This window comes from Alligator mississippiensis, chromosome 15 (genome assembly GCF_030867095.1).
Source record: "Alligator mississippiensis isolate rAllMis1 chromosome 15, rAllMis1, whole genome shotgun sequence".
NCBI lineage: Eukaryota > Metazoa > Chordata > Crocodylia > Alligatoridae > Alligator > Alligator mississippiensis.
Window position 1 is genome coordinate 4566138 of NC_081838.1, and position 24742 is coordinate 4590879.

A 24742-nucleotide genomic window follows, 5' to 3' on the forward strand; every position below is an offset into this window, starting at 1 on the left:
CAGCCGTGGGTGCTTGCCAGCAGCTGCTAGTGGTGCAAAGGATTCTGGGAGTGCCTGCCTGGCGCTGCTGGGCCTAGAGGACACTGAGGCCTAGAGGGTGCCAAGAAGCCCTGGGGGGCAGAGGGCAGGGCTACAGGTCACCATGGAAACAGGCCCAGTGAGGCCTGGGGCCTAGAGCTCACCACCGGCAGGGTGAGGCCTGGTGAGGCCTAAAGCCTACATGCCACCCAGCAAGGGGCCCAGGGCCTAGAAGTTGCCATGGAAAAGGGCACAGTGAGGCCTTGGGCCTAGTAGTTACCATGGAAATGGGTGTCAAGCCCAGGGAGGCGTGGTGGGGGCTTGGCGTTGCTATGGAAACAGCCCGGTGAGGCCTCGGACCTAGGTGTCAGGCCCAGTGCAGTGGGGTGGGGGTGGCTAGAGGTTGCCATGGAAATAGGCCCAGGAGGCCTGGGGCCTAGGACCGACCCACCCCAGAGGCCGGATGAGGCCCAAGGCCTTCTAGTCACTATGGCAACGGGGCCTGAAGGGACCCTTGGGGGACACTGAGGACACTTCCCTGTTGGGTGGGCCTGGGCAGCGCCAAGCTGGGGGCTTGTTCCCTAGGTGACAGCCGTCATTTTGGAGGAGAGCAGTGCCAGGCAGGGGAGTAGGAAACCGGCCGGGCCCTGCCAGGACACCTGGGTCCTCTCCAGCTCTGGGAGGAGAGTGGGGCTGGGGGGTGAGAGCAGAGGGGCCTGGAGCCTGGGACTTGTCCCCCCTGCTCCCCAACTAGTTTGCTGCTCTGCGCCTCAGTTTACCCATCTTCCCCCTTGCAGAGTATCTGAGTGGCCTGAGCCAGAAGCAGCGGCGGGAGCATTACTTCACCAAGGACTTCCTCCCTCTGAAGAGCATTGACACCTGGAAGAAGATGGCTAAGAGTGAGTGTCCACATGGAGACTTAATTTAGATTAAGCCGGGTTTGGGGGAGGGGACAGGTTGAAGAAGCAGGTGTTATATCCAAGGTTAACTCATAGGGCTGGGATAATGGGGGCTCGGAGCCAAAGCTCATGTGGGGAGGGGGCTGCAGGTTGGGAGCGAGGGGCACCGGTGGGCAGGTGCATGGGTTAGGAGTGAGGGGCACTGGGGGAGCAAGGGACTACAGGTCGGGAGTGAGGGGCACTGGCAGAGGTGGGGGGAGGTTGTGGGTTGGAAGCGAGGGGGACTGGCAGGGCTGGGGGCATCAGGGAGCTGCGGGTTGGGCATGAGGGTCACTGGCAGGGCTGGGAGGCTCAAGGGCAGGAGTGACACCCCCCCCGTGCCTCCCCAGATGCCCATGTGAAGCAGCCTGAGGGGGCCAAGTTTCCCAAGGATGCAGCCCTTAATGAGAAGATCTCGTTGCTGCGTCATGACATCACCAAGCTGGAGGTTGATGCCATCGTCAATGCTGGTGGGTGGCGCCCGGTGCTGGGGGGAAGGAGGGTGTGGCGTGGCATGGCTTGGCTGTGGGTATGCCCCAAAGGAGTCCTCCCTTAGCTCTGGGGTGGAGGGTGGGCAGGGCTGCCAGCTGGGTCTGAGGGCAGCCTGTTGGGGGCACCTGTCCTCTTCAGACTCCTGTAGGGCTTGTTGTGCTGCTTCTGATGGGCTGCAGGGGCACCGCTTCATCTATAGGGACTGGCTTCTGTATAGCTATAGGGTGCACTGCCTTGTGTGCGGGACCTGTATCTTGTTCTTCTGTAGAATCTGGTGTGCGTAGGCTTGGTGCCTGAAGAGAACTATAGGGTACCTGTAGTATCTGCTATGTGTCTCGGCACTGCTCATACTCTATAGAATCTGTTCACTACTAGTTTAGTCGAGCCAGTCTGATCTATAGGCGATGTGGTTTTTCCAGTGTTCAGCTCCTATAGGTTCCAGGACTGACTGCCTATATAGGATTTGCCTCGGGGTAGCTGCTCTATAGGGGATGAGGCCCCATCTTAGTGCTCTATAGGGGGTTGTGGCTCATCCCCCCCCTGGGATGTGGTGTGGTGTGGCCCTGTCCCAGATGTTCTTTAGGGAATTGTTTTTTCACTCCCACTACTCTATAGGGGATTGTTGCCTTGTCCCAGCTGCTGTATAGGACACATGACTTTATCTCAGCTGCTCTACAGGGGATTGTTGCTCAGCCCAGCTGCTCTATAAGGGATGCTGCTGATCTACATGAAGTTTCCTTCCTCCCCTCTACTTTGGCTCTTCTGTAGGGTCAGACCCCACCATATGCACTATGTGTAGTCCTGTTGCTTGTATCCTATGGGTCCAGGTATTCACCCATCCACTGCATGTCTAGGACTGAGCCTGGGCCTGGAGTGCTATAGGGGCTGTGGGTTGGGTGCCTGTAGAAGCCCTGATGGACAGTGGACCTTGTCTGGTCCACATTCTAGCACGGCTTTGTGCTGACCAATAGGGGCCTGATCCTTTCCTCGAAGGACCCGCCACGTCTAGCTGAGCCCCTGCTGTTGTGGAATCAAGGGGGCCTGTGTGGGGACCCTAATCTCAGCCTGAGGAGTCTGTACAACACCTGGCACCCCCTGATCCCAGCCTGGGGGGCTGTATGGTATCTGGCATTCCCCCCCTCTGATTCCCAGCCTGGGGGGTCTGTATAGTTCCCAGTGCCCCCAGTCCTGGCCTGAGGCTGGGGCTCTGCACAGTGCCTGGTGGGACTGGGCCCTTATTTCAGCCTAGGCCAGCAGAGGGCACCAGGCTCTTGTCATTCTCCATCCACTTATTAATCTGATGCCTTATAAATCAACCCTTTTATTAGCGGCATAAATGTTCTAATGAGCTTGGGCTGCTAACGAGGCCCATCTCTCTTGGTGGGCACCATATGGGGGTAGAGACCAGGGCCATTACACCCACAGTGGCTGATTTGGGGGAGCTGGGGGTCCCCAACGCTGCCCCTTTGGAAGCAGGAGAGGGTGTCTGGGGTAGAGAGGGCTGGTTTGTGGAGGGGAGGAGTGTAAGTCTAGAGGGGGGGTCTGGGTCTGGGTGGGGGCCAAGGGCCCAATGAAGTCCATTAAACTCATTAAAGCTATTAGCTCTGCAGTGCCCTCCCTGTTTCAGGTGGGGGTCACAGGTGGCTTTTATCCTCTTTCCCCCCCCCCCCCCCTTCTTATGGCTGCAGTGGGAGGTCGGGGCTTCACCTTGTGAATAGAGCAGCTGGGGGCATCCCCAGCTGGAGAGGGGGGGTGGGCAGGCATGACTGCCTGTGCAAAATCCCTGTGCAAAAAGGGTGCAGGATCTTCATGCGAAGTGACATGACTAGAACCAGTGCGGGGTAGGGGGGGGTCTCCTGGCGGTGTGTGATCCGTGCTGTGTGCCTTTGGGGGACAAGGGGGGGGACAGGTGCCATGTGCTTGGTGGGGGGGCAGGGGCCGTGTGCCGATAGGGGGCAGGAAATCTTTGTTGTAATGGGGTTCACAAATGTGTGTGCACATGCATGTGAGTGTGTGTGTGTGTGCATGTGGGTGTGTGCATGGGTATACATGAGGGTTTGTTCATATGTGTACATATGTATGCCTGCATGTGTGTACATGTATGTGCATGAGGGTGTATGCTTGTGTGCATTTGTGTACCTGCATGTGAGTGTATACATGTGTGTGTGCATGTATGTGCATGAAGATGTGTGCATGTGTGTCTGTGCACACATGCATGCACATGCATGTGTGGTGGGGGGTAGGTGCATGGGATATGTACTTGCGGAGAGAGCCTGGATGCCTAGGTTCTCTCCCAGCTCCAGGAGGGGCTTGGGGGTTAGAGCAGGGTGGGTTCTCTCCCGTATCTGGGACTGGAGTGGGGCCTGGTGGATGGTGCAGGGGGTGGGAGCCCGGACACCTGGGCTCTCCCCCTCACATCCTTTGGACTTGCAGTTCAGTGTGCAGCTCCCCCACCCCGTCAGGGCCCCACAGCCCCGGGCAGTGTTAGCATGCAGCCTGCGTCCCCAGCCCAGGGCTGGCATCCCTGATGAGGAGCCTGCAACGCATCGCTGAGCACTGAATGCCTGTGTGTTGGTGTGGGGGGTGGGAACTGCTGCTCTTGGCCTGGGGGTCTGTGCAGAGCCCAGTGCCTCCTGATTCTAGCCTGGGGGGTCTGTACAGCACCTGGTGCCCCCCAATCTCAACCTGGGGGTCTGTACAGCACCTGGTGCTCCCCAATCTCAACCTGGAGGATTTTTACAGTGCCTGGCACCCCCCAATCTTGGCCTCAGGGGGAGGGGGTCTGTGCAGTGCTGAGCACCCCCCGATCCTGGCTTGGGCAGTCTGTACAGTGCCAAGCACCCCCCCGATCCTGGCCTGGGGTGGGGGGTCTGTACAGCACCCAGCACCCCCCTCCGATCCTGGCCTGGGGGGCTGTACAGCACCCAGCACCCCCCAGTTCTGGCTTGGGGGGATTTTACAGCACCCAGCACCCCTCGATCCTGGCCTGGGGGGCTGTGCAGTGCTGGGCACCCCCTGATCCCGGCCTGGGGAGTTTGTACAGTGCCCAACACCCCCTGATCCTGACCTTGGGGGTCTGTACAGCACTCGGCACCCCCTAGTCCTGGCTTGGGGGTGTTGTACAGTGTCCAGCACACCCCATTCCCAGTCTGGGTGGTCTTATACAGTGTCTGGACCCCCCAGTATTGGCCTGGGGGTTCTGCACAGTGCTCAGTGCTCCCTGATATTGGCCTGGGGGGGTCTGTACAGCAGCTGGTTCTCCCTCCCGCTCTTAACCCAGTTCTCAGCCCCCTCTATGTCACCCCCACACCCTGGTCAGCCTCACAGCTCTACTGCCAGCTCCTGCCAGAGGAGCAGAGCACCATCACAGAGACCTTTCTAATTGGGAGGACAAAAGCAGCCGGAGAAGACGCGGCTGGGCCGGGCACTGGAGCGAGACGGGAAGCTTGAGCACTGCCTTGGGGGTTTGCTTGTCTCTGCCTGGGAAGGGGAGTGAAGCTGATGGCTCAGGGACCCGGGGGCTTCACAGCGGCTGGCCGGGGGGCAGAGAGAGGATATGGTTTGGAGCCGACGCTCAAAGGTATCCATGATGCCCCATGGAGTCCACGCTGTTCTGGGGGGTTGTAGTCAGCTCTGCCCCACACAGGTCAAGATCAGGGCTGTATCGCACTAGGTGCTGCCCAGATGCCCTCGCTCCCCAGGCCAATATCAAGGGACCTTGGGTGCTGTACAGACTGCCCAGGCCAAGATCGGGTGCCACCAGACACTGTACAGACCCCCCACCCCCTGGCTGAGATCAGAACTCTGGGCACTGTACAGACCCCCCAGGCTGGGATTGGGGCTTTTGTCAGGGCATGTAATGCAGCAGATAGTATTGTGTGTGCATGAATGAAAGCCCATGCACCCCCCCACCAAGTAAGAGCAAGGGGCCTGATCCTAGCCTGGGGGGTCTGTTCAGCATCTGTGCTGACCCAGAGCCCTGATCTGAGCCTAGAGGGGTCTGTTCAGCATTTGACACCCCCCAATCTCAGCCTGGGGGGCTGATTGGGCACTGCCCAATCTCTGTCTGGGGGGGGGGGGGGGGTCTATACAGTGCTTGGTGCCTCCTGATCTCAACCTGGGGGGTCTGTACAGTGCCTGGGGTCCTACAATCTGAGTCTGTGGGGTCTGTACATGGCCGGCGCCCCACGATCCCAGTCTGAGGGCTCTGTACAACACCTGGTGCCCCTCATCTCAAACTGGGGGGCTGTATAGTACCCCCCAGTCTCAGCCCAGGGGGTCTGTATAGTGCCCGGAACCTCTGATCACAGATTGGGGGTGCTGTACAGTGCCTGACACAATGCAGCCTCTCTCCAAACACTCCCAAGCGCTATTTGGGGCCAGCTCCTTCACTCCTCATGTTCCCCTACACTTTTGTCGCATACGTTCCCCCACCCGCTCCCTCCTGCTTTCCACAGGGCTCTGCACTTGCCCCTCTAGGGGCAGCTGACTCGGGGGAGTCCCCCTCCCCTACTTCAGATGCCCAGGGTCGGAGCTCAGGGGCTGTCAGAGCCAGCAGGAAATCCAGACTCAGCACCCAAGGTACCGGTGGGGGTGTGGAACATGAACTGCATCTCTCAGCACCCCTGAGTCTCTGTGGCTGCTTGGCCTGACCAGGCTGGCGCCGGGGATAGGAAGAGGCCTTGTTAGCTGCTTTGTTAGCTGTTTCCAAGGAGAAGAGAGTCTCTTTAGCTGGTGGGGGTGACTGCAGCCAGGGTTGGGGCCTTAGGGCTGTGGGGTGCTGATGCCCCTTGCTGGGACTTCAACCTGGCGGTTTTACATCCTGCCCTGGGCACGGAGCTTGGTTGTGGGAGTATGGAGTGGGGCCAGAGGCGCCCTCTGTCCCCAGCCCCCACACTTCCCAGAGAAGGCTGCATCCCTCAGTCCATCTTCACCTCACTTCCATACAGCAGTATTTTGATTCTAATTCCTCTCTGAAACCCACTGAACCGCGGCATAAAAGACCAGACAACACAACCGTAAAAGTTAAATCTTTCTATTTTATTTCAAGAAAGGATGAGGAAAGAATTCTCTCTCTTTTTTTTTTCTCCTTACATATTATAATATTTTTTTTTATATCCCTTGGGGGTTTATTTTTTTTCTTTCTTTTTATTACGAAAAAGAGGGACGAAGGAACACATTCATTTCAGACGTCGAAAATTTCAAGGCACCTAGAGGGAAGAGACCGAAGGGGGGCGTGTGTGCGGCCAGTGAGTGCACTTTGGTTATTTGGGAACAAATAAAAAATAACCCAACAACAACACAAAGGAAAGGATCAGACCATAGTTCCCCATGTACCTGATGCACCTTGTCACCCTACAACCAGCCCTCTGAAATCAGGGGGGCATGGCTCAGCCACAGAAGCTGATTTCTGTGGTGGAATAGAAGCATGGGGATACTGTACTGGTAGCAATGACTGCTTAGGGATGCTGACCTGACTGGGGGTCCAGCCTTCTCTCCCAGCTGCAAGGAGGGAGGGCCAGAGCTCAGTCTATGGCATTGCCGTTCTCTTTAACCCTTTCACAGCTGCTTTTGAGTTGGCAGTAGCCGGTGGTAGATCCATGGGGGAGCAGAATGTAGCAGGAAGGTACAATGTGGGGATGGGGCTGGGAGTGCATGTGGGGTGTGCTGTGTGGGGAGGAAATGCCCCACATGCACCACACAGCCCAAGGGGTTGCCATTTGCCTCCCCCCCTCTCCCCCCCACCCCAAGATCCATCCATGGGTGTAGCACTTGACCAAAAGCTGCTGTCACTTCTGCAGTCACTGTGAGAGGGTTAAAAGCATCACCTTTAGCTGAGCAGTGAGGGTCATGATCCAGCCAGTGTTCTGGAAAAACACTTTATTCTTCATTCTGCCTTTCCAAAACAGAGGACGGGTTTTATTTAGGAGTGTGTGGTATGCGGGGAAATACGGTATCCCTTATCCCGGTGGCAAGATGGAAAGCTGGTCTCTGTATGCAGCTCGGTAGATTCCTGGCTTAGGGGCTGGGCAGCACAAAGCACAACCCCAGTCTTGGCCTGGGGGGATCTGTTCAGCTCCCAATGCCCCCTGATCCGTGGCTGGGGGCCCTGTACAGTGCCTGGTACCACCCAGTCTCAGCCTGGAGGTTCTGTATGGTGCCTGACATGGCCGTGATCTCAGCCTGGGGTATGTACAGTGTCTGGTGCCCCCTGATCTCAGGGGTCTGTACAGGACCCCCTGATCTTGGCCTGGGGAGATCTATACAGCTCCTGGCACCATCCAATCACAGGGAGTCTACAAAGCCTGGTGCTCCCCAGTCTTGGCCCAGTGGGGGAGTTGTTTGATCCCTTTTGCCAGGGTCCAGTTGATGCCGTGTCCTTGACAAGGGAACGAACCAAATTCTCTAACGATGAGACATTCAGTGCGGTTGACGAGGGTCTTTGTAACGATGCATACAGCTGAGTTGGCATGGGTTCTCCTAATGAACGCGTGGGGCCTCTTAATGAAGGACAGGGGGGATCTTAATGACGCACACAGTTTGTGTGGGAAGGCGCGGTTCTCTTAACGAACGAGAGGGTTTCTTTAACGACACCCGTGGCTCAGTTGGCAGAGGAATGGCAAGTTCTCTAAACATGTCTTGCAGTCTACGAGGGGACGTGTGGTTCTCTTAATGAACGAGGAGGGTCCTTAATGACGCCCGTGGCTCAGTTAGCAAAGGAACTCCTGGGTTCTTTCTGCAAGGCCCTGCCAGGTCGCCTTCCATCATTGGCTCAGTGGTGGATCCAGGCAGGGAGGATTGTATACCAGTACGGTCCTGAGTCTAGGTGCAGGCCGGGCGGTGAAAACCTTGCTTTGGGGAACTCCAAAGATGCGATGAAGCCATATGGAAGACCCTTTCATGCCCTGCTAGCTCAGATACAAACAGTCCCATGCCCCGGTGAGGGCAGAGTTAAGGGTGTTCTTTGTGCCCCTCCAGAAGGGAGAGAGCACCTAAAACATGAGAGAGGGAAATGGTAAGGTGAGGCTCATTGGAAAGTGCTGAAAATTAGGAATGACCCTGGGGAGGGAGATGGGGTAGATGGTGGAGACCTGGGTGGGTAGAGAGGGGGATAGAAAGAAGGATGGTGGATGGATGGATGATGTGTACGTGGGTGGGTGGATGAATAGATAAACAGGTAGAGTGTACGTGGATGGACATATAGGTTCCTGTGGACAAATGGATGAAAGGTTGATGGAGAGAGGGCCCCTATGGATGTGGGGAGGGATATACAGCTGGGGGTGCACAGATATATACAACCTTTCCCAGTGCCACCTTAACTCTTCCCCCCTGCATCCATGTCCACCTCGCCTCATTCCTGGAATGACTTCCTCCCGCTGCCCCCCTCTCCACTGCCAGGTTAGGCTGTTACCCACCCTCTAGATCTCACAGATACCACCCCCCCACCCCCGCACGGCATCTTCCGATTTCCTTCCCACCCCTTTCCCCATATGACTGTTTGCCCTCATGCAAAGCACGAACATTTTGCAAAAATATCTGTGACTATCAAGCACAATGAAATCCGACGAGCTGGGACTTCCTCCTATTCACCAGGACAAAGCGGCTTCCCCAAGCTCAAATCTGGGGTCACATCAGTTTCAAACTGGGCACTACCACAGGCTCAGATTGGAGTCACTCCAGTTTCAAACTGGTGTTTCTTTCGGCTCAGATAAGTCCACACTAGTTTGAAATAGGTGTTCCCTCGGGCTCAGATCTGGGCTCACACCAGTTTCAAACTGGTTGTTACTAGTCTTCAAACCCATGAGGTCAAGCTGTCGCCTCCCTCTCCCACCTCTGTCCTGGCCCCTCCTCCCCTGTGGCCGGTTCTGTGGATCACAAGAATGCCCTCAGGTCACATGGGGAACAGGGTCACGTGACACCACCTTCATTTGGGACAGGAAGTGGGAGTTTGTTATCCCACAGAAATAGCTTGTTACATAATGGTTTGTTCTGACTTCATTGCCCTGCCCTGTCTTGTCTCATCTTGTCTTAGCTTGTATGTCCTGTATTATTTCACCGTTGTGTACTGGGCCGGATCAGAGCATGTTATTAGGAAGAATGAAGTTGAAAGGAAATGATGAAATTGAAATGATACTTTTTGATCCGGTCGGAGCAGAATGCTTTGGAGTGATTTGTTTTGACTTTATGGCATTGATTTATAATATAATATTAAATATAACATCATATAAAATATAATGTAGGAATTATATTGTGTTATATTGTACCATACTCATTATACTTATTGCATTGCAATAATCATATCATATATCCTATCATATCATAGCTTAGCTTAGTATACCATCTTATGTTCTTATTATGCTATATTGTATTATGCTTTCCTGTGCTCTGCTCTGGTCTATGCATATATCAACATTACATTTTAAACTAAATAATATTGAAATGGAACATTTTTTACTTGATCCAGGCAAAATATTTTGAGATGCTTTGTTTTGACTTCATTGTTGATGTGATGTAATGTGATATAATATCTACTTCAAGCAATGCAATTGCTAGGAATAGAATAGAATAGTGCTTCTTTTCGACTTCATCATTGGGTTTCCATTGTATTGCATTGTATTATATTTGTTACATTATCTTACGTTATATTATTTTGTATTATATCATAATATAGTATAGCATAATATATTATAATATAGTATGTTACAGTTTGATATATTATATCTAATACAATGGAGGCCCAATGATAAAGTAAAAACAAAACAATTTGGGTCTGATTGAAGCAAAGCATTTTGAAGTGATTTAACTTCATTGTTTCAATTTATATTATATTATATTATATTATATTATATTATATTATATTATATTATATTATATTATACTGAATAATTAGCACCACCGTCCTGGTTTTGAATAATTAATTTTTCCAGCTTATGGTAGGAAACACTGGAAGCTAGCCTCTCGTTCTTGTCCCACACGTTAGATATTTAAAACATCCAGAAATAGATGTGCGACTCTGTGTAAGGCTTTACCATCTTGAACCACTGGTCAAGATACAACACAGCAGGGTCTTGCTGCCAAGCAAAAACCAACTGCAGGCTAGTGGTTTGGTTAAGACCAATGAGTCTCAACTGGGGGACTCATGGGACCCTCCTAAGGGTGTGTTATTGGCATGCTGAGGTGTGCCGACACCAACACCTGATTCACTGGGTAAACCCAGAGATCTCCAGTCAGAGTCTAGTGTGTCAAGGACATTCTGACCTGTCGCTGAGCGACAGAAGAATCATTCACTCTAGTATATCTCCGTCGTCAAGAAACGTGTGGAAGCAAAGAGTTGGTATTTTCTGGATGTAATGAAGGAGACTTGAGTCTACCAGGAGGGGTCTTGAGTCTAAAAAAAGTTGAGAACAATGTTGTGGTTAACTGACTCTCTAGCTACAGGGAATAATAAAGTGGAAACAAAAGGGTAGGGCCAATACGGACCTGCCTGAAACCGGTCTGGGATGATCTAGGCATAGCAATGCCATTGTTCTACTATGAGGATTTCCCAGGCTTCTGTGCTTTGCTGGTTGCTGCGTGGGTCTGGGAGGGAATTCCACTCTACTTTTTCTGCTACATGTTTCAAGGAGTTTTTAAGCCTCTCTCAGAGGCATTGGGTCCTGGGCTGGGCCAGGCTGAGGACAGTGACTGGGCTGGGCCAGTGCTTCTGCTGGGACTCAAACCTGGAGGGTCCTGGCTATAAAGGGTCTTGTCCCTCCGCTCAGGGTCAGACTGATGCGGCATTAGGGTCAGGAAGGAATTTTACCCCCTGGTCAGATTTGTCCAGACTGAGGGGGTTTTCCTTCCCCTGTAGAGGGGCACGGCCTTTACCTGGGATCTCTGGAGTGTGTATTAACCTTTTACAGCAACAGGATGCTGGCTGTTGTGGTCCCCCTGCTTTACCTGTGACAGGTTGCGGTGTGATGTCTGGTGCAGTGTCAAGGCTGACATCATTTGACAAAGAAGTTGGATGCTGGATGTCTGGGATGGTTTGGACAAGGCTGATCCTGCTTCAGGCAGGGAGTTGGACTAGACGTGACCTGTGGAGCATCCTTTCAGCCCCACCTCCCTATTATTTGTATGATTCTTTAGTTTGGAGAGGAGAAAGCCGATAGAGGAATAGGACTGAGATCTACCAAACCACGTAGGCTGTGGGCAAAGTGAACAGGGTCCTGCTATTCACCACATTCCAGAATACCATATTATGTCACATACAATACACCCCAGAATACGATATAGCTCTTGTTTTTTTGAAAGGCTGAATGAAAGAAAAAAGATTTCCCCAGATTTATGGCTGCTCAGAGCATGATCTTAAGCTGACTCACCCTTCTACCCTGCTGAGGAAAAGCTGAAACTCTAAGCTGTTGCTGGAGACTGGTCTCTAAGGGCTGGAGCTAGGAGGCTGAAAAGAGCTAAAGGGCTGCAAAATGGGAGGGGAAAGCCCAGGAGCAGACAGCAAAATTGCTGGGAGAAAGCTTGGCTTGATTCATGGAATATTGAGACAATTGAAAAGGAGAGATGACTGTTAACACCTGTGGAGTGAAGAGCGATGGGCCGTGACATCAACAGACTCCCTCAGCTGCCTGAATAGAAATATTACAGCTGCTGGGAGCAGGAATCAAAGCTGGAGGGGGGCTTCAGAGCCAGGCAGAAACTCAGCTTCCTTGCTTAAGACACTCACCCCAGTTGGGGGAGGAAGGGGGGCTGATTCTGAGGGCAAAGGTGCGTATCGTATATGAGAGAATATGGTACTAGATCTAGGGGGCACTTATTGAAGCGGGCTAGAGGTGGGTTCAATACTGTTTTTAATGCATCGTGTCCTTAGCTTGGCCCTGTTGCCATTCCCCCATCCACCCAGGCCCAATCCAGGGCCATGTGGCTCCATCACCCCCCCCAGACAGAGCCAAACGCAGCCTTCTGCTTACGCCACACATCAGTTCAGCACCTTTGGCCCATGGTTGGGAGGGGGGGAGAATTACAAGTCTGTACACGTGCCCCTTGGCATGCAGAGGAGAGAAATCCAGAGGTGGCGTCGCCTCTAAGTGGCTCCGTCTCGCCTAACGAATTTAGCAGCTCAGGTCTAGTTTGCAAGGAGGAGAAGCGATTTGCATTGCCAAGCAGTTCTCTCTGCATGTTTTTTCCATCACCTTCCTTTTTTCATAAGCTCTTAAATTACGGGCAAGCTGAGTCGCAAATCGCTTGTTATCCACGGCTCCAGGAGGGAGCTGGGGCGAGGGGCAGGCAGGAGCCAAAGGCACCTGGCGCACCTGAACGGCGCCCCGCCAAGGCTGCTAAACGGGGCCTCCCAATTAGCGCATTTGTTAAGTGCTGTGCGTGGAGCTAATGGTGTTACACGCAGCAGGAGGTTGGGGTTCAGGCCGGGATGCCTGTTTTCAAGGCGGCATTTGGCTTATAAATATTAGCTCTCATTAGCTCAGAGGAGGGACGACCCTCTGCCTTCGTTAGGTCCCTAACGAGCGGCCTCAGTTTGCATCCAGAAGGCTCAGCGGGGAATTCGTTAGCTGGTTGTGGGGGCTGGAGATGTTTTTGGGGTCTTCTGGTTGAGCTCAAGTCTAGAGAGTAGGGCTGGGGGTCGGGACACTTGGGTTTTATCCCTGTCTATGGGATGAGACTAGAATCTAGGCACCCCAAGGCTCACAGGATCTCAGGATGCCTGGGTTCTGTATTTTCGGATCTGAGAGGGTACCAGCATCTTGGGAACAGGGCAGAGGGGTCCTGACTGTCAGGACTCCTGGGTTCCATCAGGCTTGCTTCACCACCAGCCTGGACTCATGGTCAGCACAGCTCCTTCTGATCTGGGACTCGGGGCTGAATGGGAAATTTCCTCCAAAGCTTGAAGCCCAGAAGAGGGATGATGGATTTCTCCTGACCTCATTGCTCTTATAACGAGGGTCTGGTTTTGGTAGCAACCAAAATCATGGGAAGGTAAGGCTGGGAGGGACCTCACAAGGTCACATCTAGTCTAGCCCCCTCCCTGCCTGAGGCAGGATCAGCCCTGTCCAAACCATCTCAGAGAAACCCATCGTCCAGCCTCTTCATAAAACTACCATCAGCCATGACATTGCATCAGCCATCGCACACTGACCTGCTACGGGGAAAGCAGAGAAACCAGGGTGGCCAACGTCCTGCTGTTGTCACAAGTTTTTAATGCACACCCCAGAGATTCCAGGTAGAGGCTGCAGAGGAAGGCAACCCCTCAGCCTATACCAGTCTGACCAGGGGGTAAAATTCCCTCCTAAACCCAAAGATGGCATTGGACTGACTCTGAGTGGAGGGGCATGACCCTCTAGTCAGGATCCTCAAGGTCGGAGTCCCAGTAAGAGCACTGGCTCAACCCGGTCGCCATCCCCAGCCTGGGCTACAGCCAACACTCAATGCCTCTGAGGAAGCTTAGCCCCCTCCTACACGTAACATATCACGCAATAAAGGTACCGGCCACATGTCCAAGTAATTATCGTATGATAAAAATGTTCATCCAGCTATAAAAAGAGCCAACCAGCTGTAAAGTCAGTGCTTGAAAATGTGTTACAACTTTATAGCTGGTTTCTATTTAGCTTTAATAAGGGCAGGGCCCTTAAGTCCCTGCTACACGTTATATATATTATGTAATTCACTGGTGAATCGTGCAATAAATTTAGACTGGTCACACGTGCAAAGTAATTGTCACGCCATTAACTGGTTAATCACGCAATGAACGTAGACCAGCCATACTGCAAAGCAATTTGCACACAAATCACATGATTAAAATGACTCTTCAGCTATAAAAAGAGTCAACCAGCTACAATGTCAGGGCCTGAAAATGTGTAACAACTTTATAGCTGGTTTCTATCCAGTTTTAATTTTAACGTGTAACAGGGCCCTTATTCACATTGGTATAAAAGGACGGGTCGAACTGCTGTGCTATCAAGCTGGATTTTTTTATGGTTTCTTGAGACTTTTCCTGTTCTACCAAGCCTGCTCCATCCAGAATGAGCTGGCTGAACATAGCTTTGTGATGGGGCACTGCCTGTTCTTGTATTCCCGGCTTCTTCTGTGAGCTAAAACCTTGGGTTTTGAGATTAAAAGCTCTAGAAAAAATTTGGGCTGCTTCAATCCTGAGATTGCGCCCCACCTTTGAATGCTTGGCAATGTGCGGATGGGAGGGGAAGGTTGGGGCTCAGGGCACCTGGGTTCTAGTCCTCTCTTGGCTCCAGGCCAGCCGCTTTGTGCTCTCCGTGCCTTGGTTTACCTATCTCTGAAGTAAGCGATAGCGTTACCAATATTCTCCCCTGTGTGCTTGGAGATTTGCTGGGAGGCAGCTGCTGGGTGAGATGGATGAGTTGATCTTCAATCCTTTCTGAAGATGACATCCGATCATAGGTCACGTGGGTATTAGCTCGACAGGCCATAAACACGGCATGAAATAGAGCCAACCAAAGAATACAGATCCATGCTTAGAGACCCTGGATTGCTTTAGATCCATTTCCTTTCTGCTTGGAGATACCTCAGTAAGAAGCCCTTGAAGAAGCTGCAGGTGGCGGGTAGAGTTGACCAGGCCCAGACAGGACCATGATGATTTATACATCCATCAATTTTGGAGCCTTGAATCTCCACCTCCTTGGATAGCACAGGCCATGAACCCTTCATCCCATAGCTTGGAGCTTACTGGGAATAATGTGTCTTCTGCCAAAGACTTGGCTTGGGTTAGACATGGAGAAGCCATCACAATCATGGAGAGTTTGTTCCAGCCGTAGATCACCAGATCACCGTCACTGGAAAGAAACCAAGGTCTTACCATATTTCCTTGGATACCACACGCCCCCTTCCCTGCCCAGAATCAGCCCTCCGAAATTGGGGTACACGTCTTAAGCCAAGAAGCTGTTTTTTTCTTTGCTGGAATAGAAGCAGGGAGGAATAGAAACATGGAGCTCATCCGGGTCCCAGCATGGCTGCCATTTTTCCTGGCTCCAGCAAGCAGAAGGGGACACTCTGGGACCTAGCTTTGTTGCTGTGACACCACACCACAAAGCTCCAGCTGCCTTAGCCAGACTCTCTCTCAGGATGTGACACTTCCTGGACCCTTTTGTTTTCCAGGAGGACTTGCTCTATGTCACGCCGTTGGCCAGGACTCTGGATAAATCTCTTCCAAAACAGAGGCACAGGTCTTATGTGGAGGCACGTGGTACGTGAATCATTGAGAAGTGGGACTCATAGGGACCTCACAAGGTCACATCTAGTCCAATTCCCTGCCTGAGGCATGATCAGCTGTGTCCAAACCTTCCCAGACAAATCCAGCATCCAACCGCTTTGTCAAATGACGTCAGGCCTGAGGCAGCACCAGACATCATAGCCCATCCTGCCACGGGGAAGCCGGGGGCCCACGGTGGCCAACGCCCTGCTGCTGTCAAAGGTTGTTAATACACACTCCAGATAGATCCAGAAGAAGGCAAACACCCCTCCAAATTCCTTCCTAACCCTCAATTTGTCATTGGTCTGACCCTAAGCAGAAGGGCAAGACCCTCTTTAGGACCCTCTGGGGTTGAGTCCCAGCAGGATCATTGGCCCAGCCCAGTCACCATCCCCAGTCTGGGCTGCAGCCAATGCCCAGTGCCTCTGGGGAAGGCTTAAAAATGCCCTGATGCATGTAGCAGAAAGGTGGGGGGCAACCAGCAACAGTTTAACCATTGTCTGCAGGGGATCCGGGAAGGGGCAGTGGCACACCTGTACCTCCCTTTTCAGATTGGATCCACCCTGGAGCCTCTGGTGACTTCTTTAAAGACCCCAAAGCAGTAAGAGTCCACAGGTGACTGGTAGGGGGTACACAGGGGTGCACATGCCCCCCCGACGGGGCTGGTGCCCCCCTGGCGGCCGACACTAATGCTGTTGGTAGGGCTGGGGCCCCCCTTGACAGGGTCAGTGGCTTCTGCGGGTGCCTCCCCAGATTCAGGAGGCGCCAGTCACTCATGCCTCCTTCCCCTCCATTCTCACAGCTCCCCACCCCCCTTCCCCACCTGCCACTGCTGCTTTCTCCGCATTCTGGGGCGGGGGCTTCAAAGTTGCCCTGCCTGCTCCAGCGAGGGCTCAGCTGGGAACAGCGACAGAAAGAGAGGTGTTGAGCTGGGGGTGCCAGGCAGAGTGGGAGACCCCCACCCCCCACCTAGGTCCGCTGCCCTTACATAGCCCATCTGGAGCAGACAGGAGGGGGTTTGAAGCTTCCCTGGCCCCGAACAGTGGGGAAAACAGGAGGAGCAGGTGAGGAGGGGAGGGGAGGGAACCTGCTTCCAAGCATGGAGAGGAAGTGGGAGGAGGCTTACCTGCTTTGGGGTCTCTAAAGAAGTCTCCGGAGGCTGCCCTGGTGGGATGCGTCCCCTACCAGCCGGGTAGGGGAATAGTCTGCTCCTGCATCCTCCCCCGCCCCATGTCAAATCCTGGATCTGCCCCAAATTGTCCAACCTCTTAGCAAAACCCTGACACAACACCAGACATAGCACCCGTAGCACCCTGAAGAAATATGGGACTCCCCCCCCCCCCTTGGCTTTAGTGCCTAGCAGTGGTTCCTTACACACCCAGGGTCTTTCCCATCTCTCTGCCCTTAAATCCCTGACTCTGTGGGTGTGGGTGTGTGTGGGTGTGAAAAGCTGTGTCTGGGAGTGGGTATCATACACGTGTGAAAAGCTGTGTGCATCTGGGATGAAGTGTGTGTGAAAAGCTGTGCATTTCTCTGGGAGGGTGCATGTGTATACATAGAAAGCTATGTGTCTGTGTGAAAAGCTGTGTGTGTCTGGGCTGGGGGGGGGTGTCTATGTGTGAAAAGCTGTGTTTGGGGGAGTGAAAAGCTGTGAGTCTTGGAGGGGGTGTGTCTGTATGAAAAGCTGTGTGTGTCAGTGGGCAGGGGAGTGTGTGTGTATGTGCCTGACGTGCATATATGAACTTATCTATGGAAGAGAGACGATTGTGTCAGTGCATGCATATGGAAGACAGGTGTGTGTCGGTGGGTGTAAGTGTGTGTCTGTGAGGTGGATATGCAACAGTAGCTTTGTGTCTCAGTGGGTGTGTGGGTGGATGTGGCTATGAACACCTTTGTGTTAGTGGCATGTGTCTACATGTGCTTATATGTGGAAGGGAGATGTTTGTGCCAGTGCATGGTGTGGAAGACAGGCATTACATGTCAATGGTGTAGACACAGCAGTGTGCCTGTGTGTCAGTGGGTGTGCATGTGCATCTTTATACGTGGAAGACAGCGTTGTGTGTTTGTGGATGTGAGGGTGTATCTGTGTGGGTGTATACACAATAGCAGCTTTGCGTGTCAGTTGTGTGGGGGGGTATAGACATGACAGCAGCTTTGTATGTCAATGGGGGTGTGAGTGTGTGAATGTGTACATAACAGCAATTTTTGTGCGTCAGTGTGTGGGTACTTGTATGTGGAAGACAAGCATTGTGTGGCCATGTAAATGTGTACACAACAGCGGCTGTGTGTGTCAGTACGTAAGTGCAAATATGTGTCTTTATATGTCAAAGACGGGTGTTGTGTGTCTGTGGGTGTGTGTGTCTACGTGAGTGTGTACACAGCAGCAGCTTTGTGTGTCAGTGTGCGTGTATTTGTGTGTACTTATATTTGGAAGCCATTGTGAGTCAATGGCCACAAGGAAGTGTGTGTGCAGTCTGAGTAGGGGAGAGATTACATGTCTGCATGAGCCGGATTGTGTGTGAGATGGCATGCGTGAGTGGAACTGGGAGCAGTGGCACCACATAGGGGGTGCACATGCATGTGCCTCCCTGATTCAGGAGGCACCAGTTGCCCATGACTGGGAGTGGTGCCATGTGGCCAAAAGGGATGGTTTGTGAGTGTGCAACTGTGCGCAAGGGGCTGTAGGTGTGTGTGAGGGAGTTAAATGGTGTGTGCGGGAGACTTACTGTATTGTCGCACATACAACACACCCCTGGAATATAACACACCTCACTTTTGAAAGGCAGAAGGAAGGAGGAAAGATCTTTCTCTGGGAGCCTCTGTGGGGTGGGAGTGGGGGTGAGGGTGGGGTGGGGCTGGAAATTGCCCCCTGCCAGCAGCTATGGAGGCCTTCAAGGCCCATGAGCAGTTTTACTTTTGCTCCCTACCCCCTGCCCAGAGACTGCTGTTACAATATTTTCTCAGTTATGTATAACACAAACACACAATCTGATTTCCAGCAACTGAATCAAAGGTGGCGGGGGCATGGTGTATATGACAAATATGGTATTGCAGGCCTGTGAGGCACTTGCGCTCTGTAGCCAGGTGTGTGTGTGTGTTGTGCAAATGGTGGGGGGATCCATGCAGCTGCCTGGACAGGAGACTGCTGCTTTGTGTTGTGCTCTGTGTGTGTGTGTGTGTGTCCGTGTCCTGGATGCCTGGGTTTTATGAGTGTGTGTGTGTGAGTGAGAGAGACTATGTTTGCCTAAGGGAGTCTTACTGTATGTCTCTAAGAGACTGTCACTTCTGTGTGTGGAAGGGAGGTGTGGTGTGAAGAAGCAGCTGTCAGTGTGTGTGTGTGTGTGTGTGAGAGAGAGAGAGAGAGAGAAGGAGACAGCTGCCCTGTGTCACACTATGTGTATCTGTGTCCCAGACACCGGTGTATGATTGTGAGAGTGTGTGTGTGTGTGCGTGTGCGTGTGTGTGAGACACCTGGGTTCCGTGTGTTTATGTGTGTCCTGAATGCCTGGGGTATGTGTGTGTGCGGGAGAGCATAGGCAAGTGACTTTTCACACCCCAGCTGGTGCCAGCCCCTCCTGCCCCCTTGGCCAGGCTCAGCCCTGCCCTCTGCCCCACTTGGTGATGGGATCCTGGGTCCATCTGGTGCCTTGTGGGCGCAGGCAGAGCCCTGCCCTTGGGTGTGTGAGCTGGAGGCCCTAAAGAACTTGGGGGGTGTCTGTGGGCAGGACGCCTGTGGGTTCCTACCCTGCCTTTAGCTGACAAGCACAATCCGGTAGCATAGAAGGGCGGGGTGGGGAGCTGGGAGCCAGGACGCCTGAGTTCTCTGGGAAGGGAGCAGGGGCAGGTGTTTTTTATCAAGAGAGGCTAGGAACCCAGACCCCTGGCTTCTCTTCCCTCTCTGGGAAGGGGCATGGAACTGGGAGCCCAGACTACTGGGTTTTCTCCCCTTGCCTCCCAGAGCTTCCCCTTGGTCTCACGTTCAGGCCCTGCCCACACCCAGCAGTGCCCCACCCCCTCCCAAATCCCATCATGCCCCCACCTTAAACCCAAGCCTAGGAAATCCTCCCCCAGGAGCTGCTGGGACTCATCAGGACTCTAAAATCTCTGGGAGACAACCCAGGTCCTGGTTCCACTAGGGACCACCCTGGGTCACCCCTCCCCCCCTCCCTGCACAGCCCCCTGTCCCACCCTCAGGAAGATAGAAGATAGATTTTTCATTCCCCGCCCCCCGGATGTCCTGATGCTTCCCTGGGTCTCCCCAAAGCTGTTGTGCCCATGGAGATCTACACCCACCTCCATGGACCCCATGCAACAAGGACCTGAAGACACAGGCACACACATACCCCAGACCATCACCTTTGGATCATCCCCACCAGCAAACCATGAGCGGGAATGATGGAGACATCTGGAGACAGCTATATTTTTTCACTCAGGAGGGATGTAGGGATGAGATCTGGTGATAGGTCCAAGAAGAACCCAAGAGCTTGAGAAAAACCCCCTTTGGGGAAAACCATGAAGAACTGGTGTCTTTTCCACAACCCGGAGAAGATGCGGCCGGAACAAAACAGCCCTAAAAATATATATCTTCCTCCCCAGCGATGGGACAGCTCAGATGTCTGGAGATAGATCTCCTCTCATCTCGAAGCTGAGGAGCCAGTGACTGAGGACGTTTGAGGGGGGTGTGGATTGTGACCCTCTTCCGTTGCTTAATTAACCTAACCCCTGAACGAAGCGATGAAGGGGAGTAGAAACAGGTAGTTTGAGCTCCGTAGTTCCACCCGGGTTCCCGGCTTGCAATATTAAATAGAAACAAGGTCTGTTTGATAATCCCTTCCCCCCACCTCCCGCCAAATTTTTGTGGCCTACAAAAGAGTCTCCAGGTTGGGTTGTCCCTCACATCCACCACAGCCCCAGCTCCATCCCCCGGTGGGTCACGGGGGGCCAAAATGATGAGTTCTGGGTGGAAGGATCCACTGCCGGGGGAAAGAGGGGCAGGAGGTTGTCTATCATGTGTAGGAGTAATCTATGTCGGGGATCCCCCCGTCTCTGTACCCCCGCGTTGTGCCGTAGCCGATGGTGTGGGTGCTTTTGTAGAGGCTGGTGCCGTTGGAAGGGAAGATGGTGTGAATGACATACTCCTCCTTGGCCCCGTGGTGGTTGATGGGCAGCATTTGTAAGCCAGGGCCCCTGATCTCCAGGATGGAGTTGTCCTTCTTGGTACCCGACTCCACATAGTCATCCTTCTTGCGGCTACCCCGGCTGTAGGCCCGGTGGCCTCTCAGCAGCTCGCCGGCCCGGTGGACGTACCAGCAGATAGCCGCCAAGATGAGGAGGAGGAAGACCAGTGCCACAGCCCCGCCCACAATACCTGCCAAAGGTAGTCCGGCCAAGGGGTCTGCGCCCTGCTCCCGGTTGAGGGTGGTGGTGGGGCCGTAGGCATCAGCTGTCTCAGCTTTGGCACACACGGGTGTCTCATTGGCCACATAGGCCTCACCAGTCTCCATAGTGACCATGCAGATGATGTAGGTGGACTTGGGCTCCAAGGCCGTCAGGAGATATTCAGTCTTGTCCCCCTGGACCAGCGTCTCAGTGATGGACCCCACTGCTGGGCTGTGACCTAGACGGAGCCAGCTGAGGCGGAAGGAGGCAGCAGGGAGCAGGGCCTTCCAGCTGATCCAGATGCTGTCAGCCGTCAACGGCTTGACGGTGAGTACCAGGGCCTTGTCGCCAGCCCCTGTGGCCAGCGGGTAGTCCACATTGGAGTCTGGCAAGCGGATACCCGGCCGCTTGGCCTTGAGTGTGAAGAGGGAGCCTTGGGGCGTGGTGACGGCTGTATCAGCTGCTGTGGTTTTGGCTGGCCCGCCCACCTCAAAGCACTCGTCCATCTCATTGGTGATGTCTTTGATGGCCATGCCCCGCACCTTCTCTGGTCCCTGACACATCAGCCCCCTCACGTTGACCACAGATGCCCGGGCTTTCACCCAGTCCCTCAGCCACATCAAGTTACAGCCGCAAAACCATGGGTTGTTCCTCAGAAGAAGCTGGCTGAGGCTATCCAGGTCATCGAAGAGCCCTTTGGGCAAGGTGGTGAGGTTGTTGTTGGACAGATCCAACCTCTCCAGCTCCCGCATCTTGGCCAGGGTGTTGTAGGGCACGTGGCTGATGGCATTGTCCTGGAGATATAGCTTCTGGAGCCGGGAGCTGGGCAGGTTGAGTGGTGGGGCGGCCAGAGAGTTCCTCACCAGGGACAACTCGCTCAGGTTCTGCAGGCGGCTGAAGGTATCGTCGGCGATGCGCTGGTTGGCCAAGAGGTTCCCATCCAACACCAGGCGCCGGAGATTGTGGAGCCCCTTGAAGGCATGGAGGGGGATAGTGGAGATACGGTTATCATCCAACCGCAGCTCTTCCAGCGTCCGGGGCAGGCCTGAAGGGATGCTGCTGAGATGGTTCCTGGAGAGGAAGAGCAGCTTGAGGCGGGCGCTGTCGGCAAATGCGTCCTCCTCAATGCTTACGGTGGAAACAGAGTTGTCATCCAAGTGGAGCTTCTCTAGCAGTGGGAGCCGGGCCAGGGACTCACGGGCGATGGCCCGGACATTGTTGTCCTGCAGATGCAGCTCCCGCAAGGACCGGGGCAGGTTGACGGGGAACTCGTCCAGGTCGTTTTCGTATAGGTAGATGACCCTGACACTCAGCTTGGCCTTGAGTTGGACAGGGATCCCAGCATTGCTGATGCGGTTGTTCTGGAGGTACAGGGTGGTGGCGCCCTCGGGGATATTGTCGGGCACAGCTGTGAGCCCCCGGTCGTTGCAGTAGATGAAGCCCCCATCGCAGCGGCACACAGATGGGCACGGTGTCCCCCCTGCCAGTGCAGCGGCTCCCAGCAGGGCCACCAGGCTGCAGCACAGCACCCGCCAGCTGTGCAGCTCCGGGGATGCTGGGGGGGCCGGGGTCACTGCGGGGGGCGCTACCCGCATGGCGCCAGGGGGGTGGGGTGAGGGCTCCGGGACCTGTGGTTTGTGGGGGAAAGAAAGGGGAGTCTCAGTCTGAGGGGTGGGGTTTATGCCTCTAGGCTCTTGCCATCTGTCTGTCCATGCTCTGCCATTCTGTCCATCCATCCATCCATCCATCCACTTGTGCTTGCTTTGTCTCTCAATACCCACACCCCCCCTCTACCTACCTACCTGCCTACTAACCCATCCGTTTGTCTGTCATTATCCAGCCATCCTTCCATCCATTCCTATACACCCTTTCCACCTACCCAGTAATCTATCCATTCATACACATATGCTTGCTCCTTCTATCCCCATACACTCTGTCTGTCACAGAATCAGAGAAAAGATATCTGTCCCCATACGTTCCTTGTGACATCCCCTGTCTGTCTGTCCTCAATTTTCTTATCCATCCATCCATCCATCCATCCATCCATCCATCCATCCATCCATCCACAGTTGCTCTATTTCTCTATCTCCACACCCTCCCTCTACCCACCTACATCTATCCACCCTCTTCATCTTTCTATCTGTCTCTTTCTCTATCTAGTCCTATACACCCCCTGTGTCTGTCTGTCTGTCTGTCTTCCATCTTACTCCTTTTCCTCCACCCATTCATCCATATCCCCGCTCTGTCCCCTCCATCCCTCCCTCTGTCCCCCTCTGTCCCTGCATTTGGGAGCCCTACATGGATCCCCCATCATCAAGACCAGCACCCCCTCCAAATATGAGCAGGTCCCCACAGAGCTCAGAACCCCCAGTGCCGCCTCCCAAGGTGCTGTCGCGTATTGAACCCAGGTGTCCAGGCCCCCCAAACCCAGCAGATCTGACCCAGCAGCAGCTGCGCTGTTGTTGGCTGCTTTCCAAATGCAGCTGGATTCCTGATCCAGCCCCTTGCCCCTCTGCTAACAGCCCCCATCCCCACCCTACTAACAGCCCCCCTGCCCCCCCAACTTGCTGAGCGGTAATCACAGAGATCCATGTTAGAGCCTGAGCTGTGACATTGTGCGTGTTATTGGGGCTGTGGCCCCTGTGCCCCCCACTCCAGCCCAGCAGGCCCTGGGAGGGGTAATGGTTGCAGACCCAAAGGGTTTCTAGAGGGCTAGGAGGGTCCCTGGGAAGGGGCGGGTGGCTGTAAAGGCTGACGGGGAGGGGCGGGGAATGAACAACTGTGTTCATTCGTGCCCCCCACACACCTCCTCTGTCATCTGCTCATCCATCTGTCCCCCAACACACCTCACCTGTCTGTCTGTCCATCCACCCACACCTGTCTCTGTCCATCCATCCCCCACACATCTGCTCTATTTCTCTGTCTGTCTGTCCCTCCATACCCTCTGTCTGTTATCCATCCATCACCTCACACACCCTCTCTCTATCTCGGTCTGTCTCCCCACACACCCCTTTCATCTTGTCCGTCCATCCATCCGTCCGTCCATCCATCTATACCCCCATGCACCCACCTCCATCATCTATCTTCCCTTCCCCCCACACACCCCTTCTATCTGTCTGTCTGTCCATAGATCTATCCACCCCCACATTATCTATCTATCTATCTATCTATCTATCTATCTGTCTGTCTGTCTGTCTGTCTGTCTGTCTGTCTGTCTGTCTGTCTGTCTGTCTGTCCTTCCAAGCTCTCCTCTATCATCTGTCTGTCTGCCCATCCCTTCACACACCTCATCTATTTATCTGTCTGTCTATCCATCAATTTATCTATCCATCCATCCATCCCCCAACACATCACCTCTATCATCTGTCTATCCATCCATTTCCCATATGTCCACTCTGTCTGTCGCCTTCCACGCCCCTCTGTCAATCTGTCTGTCCATCCATCCCCCAATACAACCCCTGTCATCTATCTGTCCATCTCCCCCACACCCTCTCCCCATCTGTTCATTCATCCCCCACACATCCACTCTATTTATTTCTCTGTCTATCCCTGCACACACCTCCTCTTTCTGTCTGTCTGTCTCCCCACCCTTTCTGTTATCTGCCCATCCCCCAACACCCCCTATCTATTTGTCTGTCTGTCTGTCCCCCACAACCTCTGTCTGTCTGTCCATCCATCCATCCATCCATCT

The 24742-nt window shown here is 53.7% G+C and overlaps 2 protein-coding genes across 4 annotated transcripts in view; one reads left to right on the top strand and one right to left on the bottom strand.

Annotated features, from left to right (window-relative positions):
- Positions 1-24742, top strand: part of MACROD1 (mono-ADP ribosylhydrolase 1) — a 53951-nt gene that overhangs the window by 656 nt on the left and 28553 nt on the right. For all 3 annotated transcript variants that reach the window (XM_059718527.1, XM_059718526.1, XM_059718525.1), the window contains exons 2-3: positions 816-917; positions 1307-1426. In XM_059718527.1, the coding sequence (XP_059574510.1) occupies positions 816-917; positions 1307-1426 (222 nt within the window). The remainder of the gene's footprint in view (positions 1-815; positions 918-1306; positions 1427-24742) is intronic.
- FLRT1 (fibronectin leucine rich transmembrane protein 1) lies at positions 19901-22794 on the bottom strand. The gene has a single exon (XM_006268109.3). It carries the CDS (start codon positions 22785-22787, stop codon positions 20679-20681), a length of 2109 nt encoding a protein of 702 aa, XP_006268171.2. The 5' UTR covers positions 22788-22794; the 3' UTR covers positions 19901-20678.